Genomic DNA, 8,076 nt, shown 5'->3' with positions numbered 1-8,076 from the left:
TTGGCAAAGAGAGTGCGCTGGTCAATAATATGAGCTTTAGGAACTCCAAATCTTGAGAATAACTTTTTTAGAAAGCACACCACCACCCGAGCATCATTAGTTGGTAAACCTTGTGCCTCCGCCCATTTGGATACATAATCAACCAACACCAAAATATATTTGTTCCCTTTTGACATTGGAAATGGTCCCATGAAATCGATCCCCCACACATCAAACACTTCACACACTTGAATACTATGTTGGGGCATCTCTTTTCGGGATGATATGTTTCCCGCTCTTTGGCATGCATCACACCCTTTGAAATATTAGGTAGCATCTTTAAAAATTGTGGGCCAATAAAACCCAATATCAAATATCTTCTTAGCCATGTAATGTGCTCCATGATGTCCACCGGTGGGCCCGCTATGGCAATGCTCCAAAATTTCTCGACTTTCCTTCCCAAATATACATCTCCTTATTATCCCATCTGCGTAGCTTCGGAAAAGATATGGCTCATCCCAAAAGTAGTATTTTATTTCTAAAAAGAATTTCTTCTTTTGTTGGTGGGTAAAATCTTTTAGGATATACTTGGTAGCTAAGTAATTAGCTATATCTGCAAACCATGGCTCTTCCCCTGTGGTCACTAAAATGTACTTTTCCGAAAAGTCATCTCCAATTTTATCTTCTTCCAATTCTTCCAAATGCAGGTTTTCTAGTCTTGATAAGAGGTCGGCAGCTACATTCTCCATCCCCTTTTTATCGTCTATTTCAATATCATATTCTTGTAAAAGTAGGACCCATCGTATCAATCGTGGTTTTGCGTCTTGTTTAGTAAAGAGGTACTTAAGGGCAGAATGATCGGTAAAAACTATGGTTTTTGACAAAACCAACTATATGAGAAATTTATCAAAGGCAAATACCACTGCTAGTAGCTCCTTTTCTATAGTAGTGTAGTGCTCGTGTGTTGGGTTCAAGGTCTTACTTGCATAGTAGATAGGCTGAAAATGCTTGTCAATTCTTTGCCCCAAAACAGCTCCAACAGCAAAGTCACTAGCATCGCACATGAGTTCGAAAGGAAGATTCCAATTTGGTGCTACCATAATAGGAGTTGTAGTTAATCTTTCCTTGAGTAAATAAAATGCTTCATGACATTCTTTACAAAAGTTGAATGGTGCATCCTTCAAAAGTAGTTAAGTCGAGGGCCTTGTAATCTTTGAAAATTCTTTAATAAAGCTTCTTACCCCCTTAACATTTGTTGGAGGTGGTAGTTTGGCCTATAATCCAAAAATCCCTCATCATCATCCAACTATACTTTGACTCCACTACCTGTAATATAAAAACCTGAGTGGGTCAGACTTGATAGCATGGTGAGCATATAGGGTTTTCAACCCACAAATAACAAATTTATTAATTTCATAAACCACAATAAATTTAATTATTATGTTTAAACATCAAACAATCAACCTAATTTCCCACCCTCATTATCTTCTTTACTCTTAAGGATCCACCATAAGAAATCAACCATTCCTCGTTCATTCATTCCGAAGGATTAACCTAAGAAATAAGCACAAAGTCCATCTTTGCCTATGGCGCATCTGCCAATGTTATTTATTTGGCGCAGCTGCCAATAACATCATTTATTCTCTAATTGGCAAAACTGCCAATGTTGTTAATTAGGCACAGCTGTCAACAACATCATTTATTCTCTATTTGGTTATTTATTAGGTGCAGCTGCCAACAACATCATTTATTCTCTAATTAGCACAGCTGCCAATGTTGTTTATTAGGCGCAGCTGCCAACAACATCTATATCATCTTTCATCTCTCATTCTTTATCTACCCACATTTTCCCCAACATATTTGTAGATATAAAATACATATATCGAACAATCTTTCATCTACCCATGTTTTACCCAATATATTTGTAGATATAAAATACATATATACAATTTAAAACCTGTATAAAGTATTCATTCATCATCCATCAAATAAACAAACAACATATATACACATAGCATGTATTTTATATAAAATACTCCATATCTATGAGTAAGATAAAAGTGACTATACACTCACTTGTAGCGTGCTTTGATTGAATCTAACTAGAAATAGTCAGCGGCTCGTCGTTGTTAGGCTCGGAAGGGAAACAGCTTCAACATATGAGAGAGAGAGAGAGAGAGAAAGAAAGCTAGATGTAAGAAAGCTTAGGGTTGAAATGGCTATTTATAGGATGATTTTGGTCTCTCACATTGTGAGAATTCATTGTTCACATCGTGAGCCATGCCTGATCACCTCGTAGGTTTGCTACCTGTGTTCTAGGCTTGTATAGTGTCTGTTTGACTCCTCAAATCGTGAGAATTGATGTTCACGTTGAGAGCCCGTTCCGTAGACTTTCCATCTGCATTCTAGCCTTGAAAAGTGTCGTTTCTACTCTTCACATCGTGAGAATTGATGCTCATGTCATGAGTCCAGTCGGGTTAGGGTTTCTGACACAGCTGCATCTTGAGAAGACCATAACTTTTGCATACGAGCTCCGTTTTTGACGTTCTTTATATCCACGCGTAGGTGGAGACATACTCTAAAACTTTAATTTAGACCCCTTAAGGCTAAAAATAACTTTATCTTAAACTCACGTTTTATGATTCCCGTTGTCGTGTCAGTTTTGTCGCGAAGCATCGACAGGTCATAACATCTTCGTTATAACTTAGATTTCAGTGTTCTTTATATGTACGGAAACCTTGTGACATATACTAACACTTAGTTAAGATTATTTATTCTAAATAATTCTATATCAAAAAGTCATTTTTTACGCTTATCGTCTTTAAATTGACTAGCTTGAATCTGCGAGCGTTAATATTATCACCCCCTTAGGATGATTACATCTCGGAATCATTAACAAAATAGGGCTTGTATAATGACTCCAAACGTTATATTTTCATCCTAGGTAAATCGTAACTTCTAATGAGTATCTAAGTCTTGGACTTCTTGACTCCAGGTGGTGCAAAATCTTGCACCTGCTCTTTATCCTATGTTGGACTTTCAATCGTAACCTTCGAGTTACAAAATAGATCCTTATTGGAGACCCCTACTTCTTCTTAAACAGACTTATCTTAATAGAAGTTCTTTATGTGCTTCTTGTGATGGAGACTAGCTAAAGTAGATGGACCGCAAAGATCAATATGCAACAGCTCTAGGGGTTCATAAATTGATGAATCAATAACCAATGCATGACTTCCTTTTGATTGTTTTCCACACTCAAAAGCAGGGTAGAGTGTATAATTTTTGTACTTCAGAATGGGAAGACCTCGGGCGAGTTCTTTTGTGACAAGGTTGTTGATATACCGAAAGTTCAGATGAGCTAGTTTACGATGCCATAACCAGCTCCCTTTGGATACTGCTTTGGACAGAAAACATAACTGTGGTTTCCCAATGATCAATGAGACATCCAAGGGGTACATGGTCCCTTCGTACTTGGATTTAATCAAATATGTGCTTCTATCGCTAGTCATCATGTTGCAGTATTCTTTATCAAACTCAACCCGATGACCTTTTTTGTATAGTTGGCCTGCACTGATGACATTATGCTTGAGGCCTTCTACATAAGCAACCTTTATTATTAAGAAGTTCCATGTTGTTAATACACTGTCACCTCGAATGATACCATTTGCATTGTTACCAAATGTGACATGTCTTCCATTACATATAAGCCTGATATCTCGAAGGTATTCTAACCTTTCGGTCACGTGCAAGAGCAGGCACTATCGATCAGCCACTCCTCTTCTTGTTCCTCATTACACAAAGTCTAAAAATTACACGGTTAGTTTGGACATCGAAACAGGTTTGGAGCCCGGGGTTACAAGTGAATTCTTCTTAGATGCATGAACAGGAATTGTAGGGACATGTTTTGTATCAACTTTAAGATCTAGACCTAGATATTTTGAGTTCTTTTGAGAGTTACGAGGTTTTTGAAAGTTAAGAGGTCTTGGAGGATTGCGATGTTTTGGCGGATTACGAGGTTGGACTTGATTTGGCCTTTTCTGATGATAAATCCAAAGGTAAGATTTTTCTCATTTAGCCAAACACCATACTTGGTTGGCGGTCTAGAGGGTGTGGTGTGAGGTTTGTGACCAGTCCGAGAGTGATTCTTGAATCATTTGCCCTTGGGATTTGAAAAAGTTTGAGCATTTGACTTCCTCCTAGGTTTTGTCCTTTTGATGGACTGACGTAACTTAACTAATTTGGGAGTCGGAAAATTTCCTTTCCATTTTGGGTCATACAAGGAATAGTTTTGAAAATCATATCTGTGAAAATAGTTGACACTCTTTTGAAACTTTTCAGGAGATTTTGAAATAACTTTTGAAACTGTACATTCCTTTTTGTCTATTTTCTTGACTTGAGTGTTTTTTAAAAACTGATTTGGAATAACATGTTTTTCAGGACCCTTTTGTTTTGAAACTTTGGTTTTGTTTTTTGGAAGATTTTTCCACTTTTTCTCACAAGTTTTGAGTTCCTCTTTGAAAGCCTATTTAACTTGAGTTTTTGGGGAACCACAGTCAGTGAGGTTTAACTGCGGTTTCCTAGAAAATTGTCTCTATTTGAAAACGAGGACTTGAATCACTTGAACTAGAAGATACAAGACTTTGAGAGTATTGACCATATTCAAAATTTTCTATGGGCAATTCATGGAGAATTGGTTGAATAGTCACTGTGCTCTTGATTGTGGTATGTGGTAAAGAAGATTGAACTACCTCATAGTAAGTCTAGGATTGTTCTTTAGTGGGACACTTTGTGGAAGGTGGTTGAGTAGACTGTTGTCCAAGACTGCAGTGATAGGGATTGCGGTCTGAGGACAAAGGTGAACAGTTCTCAAGAATTTTAGGACCTTCCATAAGGATATCTTCATCACAAACTGAAGAGGCCTGGGAATTGGGATAAATTATGCCAGAGATGGGATCTTGATCACATGGATGATCCGAGGTTTCGGGAAGAATTTCCTCGATGCCACAATTATTTCTCAAGTTATGAAGTCTACCAAAGTGGGCTCTAATGTCTTCGGGAAATGTTTTATCATTCACTAGGAAGTGAAACTCTCGGTCCAGAGGGGACATATGGATAGTCTTTCTTAAATCGGGGTGATGAGTCCTTTGTGGTGGAATACCCACTTGACCAACCGCAATGGTACGTATTGTCAACGGTTCCATTATTAACAAGATTTTAAATGGCTTTGGTTTCAGTAAACAACTTTTCGATTAACAAATTCAAACGTATAATTTCTTTTTGTGCTAGATCCCTCTGATCTAAACCTATTCCTAATTGGGTTTCACATAACATTCTTACATCCTTTTCTAACACTAAGTCTCTTTATAACATGGCCACTTTGAGTCTTTTGTCTACTATTCGTCCTCTTACATGAAACATTTCTTGGGATGCTATGTTCTTCTCATCTAGGGCCTTGTTATTATCTGAAAGGACGACATCACAAGTGTCATTAAGGTTGTCTAAAAGGGTTGACAATCATGTATGTTATAGTGATGAGTTTGAATCATAAGTTTTACCTGCTCGACAATGCTTAAAGTTCTGTCTTTGGCCATGAAGCAGTAGTTCTTTTCCAGCTTTGTCGAACCATCTTCATCAGTAGTTGCCAGCATGCAAAATTTACCCTTGCCCTTGATGTTGAAGTCTTCATCCTCAACCCCTGACGACCATACTTGATGATCTCTTTTCACCTGGGCCACATATGCCCTTCCCTTTTCCTTTTCCTCCATCTATTATGCTATTCTGAGATAAAAGGATTTGTCATTCACCACATTGGCTTTACAATCTTTAGCGAAGTGGTTTTCTTTGTTGCACTTATGACAAATGACAACATCATCTTTAACTTCGGTCAAGGGACCGGACTCAGTTGGCTTGAAAGATTGCGGTGCCTCCTTAGCTTTATGAGTGTTTAGAGGTTGCGGAGATTGGTGAGGTTGTTTTGGGTATCGATGGTGATTGTTTTGAGGGTTGAAGTTTCAGTTTAAGGGAGGTTTGGTGAACTACTGATTTTTGCGAAAAGAGGTTGGTGGTGGACGGTTGAACTATTGACTATCAAGAACAATAGCATTTCGGAATTCCTCTTCATCATCATACTCTTTGTCAGCTTTGTAGGACTGCATAGGGTTTTCGTATGAAATAGGGTAAGGTTGAGGAGTTATGCTTTGCGGAGTGTAGGCATTGAGAGCAAGCGGCCCTCCAAAGTTAGCACAATCCCTGAGCACGGTTGATTCTTATGCTTGGAGTTCTCTGTACAGTTTGAAAAGAGAGAGTGAGTGAATCTTCCTATCACCTTGGACTATCATTTTCGTAGTAGTCCAGTGTTTTCCCAAACCCTTAAGAAACTGGATATTGGATTCATGGTTTCTTCGGACAATACCAACATTCGATAACTTAGTGACAATAAGGTTAAATCTTTTGAAGGAGTCTTTGAGACTTTCACCCGCATGAGCTTTGAAGTTATTGAACTCATTGAGTGCGGTGGTGAGCTTCTTATCTTGTGCCTGCTCAGAACCTTCATACAGATTTTTGAGAACTTCCCAAATCTCTTTGGTTGATTTGCAATTGATGATAATGTCAAAGCTGTCAGGAGCAACTCCATAAGATATTTCATAAAAGGCAATTGCATCATTTTCCATTTTGTCAAGATCATCCTTAGTGCGACGATTCATGGCAGGTTGACCTCATCCTTAATACAAATTACATGATATGTGTGCATAATATCTATGTTCTTGATATTTATGTTGGATGAACAAAATATACATGTTTCATTTGATTTAAACTGTATATGTCTTTTGTACCTATAATTATGATGGGTAAAGATGAGTAGATGATATAGATAATGAAATAAATGATGAGAGGCCTCGATGTTTAAGATGATCCAGTCATCTAGTAGATTATAGATGATGACCACAAACTATTTTAGACAGTCTAGTGGAACACTGGCAGGCTCGCAAGCTATAGGTGTTTTTGAACTAAGTGTTCACCGGGTGTGCTCTATCCCTCTCATGGTTTCTTTTTTGACATATATTATTAAGGAATCCCCTACGCAGTGTTGTCACCCCGATGAAAAATCCTTTGGCTAGGTCCCTTAATTTAGATGCTTTAGGGACAGAAAGTGAGGATAACAGGAAAGGGTAACCGGGTTGATTGATTGATGAAATTAATAAACTTAATTATTGTGGGTTGAAAAACCCTATGTGCTCGCCAAGCTCCTAAGCTTGACCCACTCAGTTTCTTGTATTACAGGTAGTGGTACAAGAGCATATATGCGATGATCTGATGAGAGATTATGGATTATAGGCCATTAGAAATAAATTGAATGTTGTAAGGCCTATGTTGTTTCTGTTTATGCTTTTGATCTGTATTGAAAATGACATCCTGAGGTTTTTAATATAATGAAAATACATTTCTTCGGAAATGCATTGATAAATTCTTTATCATATTTTCATAAACAAATTCCGCAAATATTTCTTCAAAGTATACTCTGATTTTCAAATAGAACATAAGCAAATCGGTTCTTTCTAATAGTGAAATTGGGGATGTCACACCCTGCGTACTAGGCTTTCCTCTTAAACCCTTAAGCACTCCGAAGGCCATAACTTCTTCATTATAAATCCGATTCTGACGATCCATATATCCATTTAAAGGTAACGAGAAGCTCTACACTTTAATCAAATCATACTTGCCTTACAATTCCACAAACAAACATACAATTTACATAAAATTCGGAGTTGACATATTACCAAAATACCCTTTGACTCCAAAACACAAACTGAATACTCGGATCATCCAAATTACATCATCCACCTCCAAATAAGCCCAAATCTCAATTCTTCAAGGGGTCCTAAGCCTGCTAATACCCAATCGCTGGTCACCACCCTGATATATGGAATGATTCGAAATAGGGCGTTACAACTCTCCCCCACTTCAGTTGGATTTCATCCTTGAAATCATTCATTACCATCCCCGACATGCCAAAAAAACCTAAGAACACAACCACAGCCCGAAGCATACCGTAACCTTCCCAAGGCAAATAAAAGCAACCCTAGCAGGGCTCTCCAA

General features: G+C 37.9%; 1 protein-coding gene across 1 annotated transcript; it reads right to left on the bottom strand.

Annotated features, from left to right (window-relative positions):
* Positions 1–305: 305 nt before the first annotated feature.
* Positions 306–5,744, bottom strand: LOC145045080 (uncharacterized). The gene is made up of 3 exons (XM_078993429.1): positions 5,535–5,744; positions 962–1,103; positions 306–847 (listed from the first exon to the last, which is right to left on the bottom strand). The coding sequence occupies exons 1-3, from the start codon at positions 5,742–5,744 to the stop codon at positions 306–308; spliced, it is 894 nt and encodes a 297-aa protein (XP_078849555.1).
* Between the last annotated feature and the right edge of the window lie 2,332 nt (positions 5,745–8,076).

The sequence above is a fragment of the Lactuca saligna genome, chromosome 5, assembly GCF_052625555.1.
Source record: "Lactuca saligna cultivar CGN05327 chromosome 5, ASM5262555v1, whole genome shotgun sequence".
NCBI lineage: Eukaryota > Viridiplantae > Streptophyta > Magnoliopsida > Asterales > Asteraceae > Lactuca > Lactuca saligna.
This window is presented reverse-complemented; position numbering and strand designations above follow the sequence as displayed.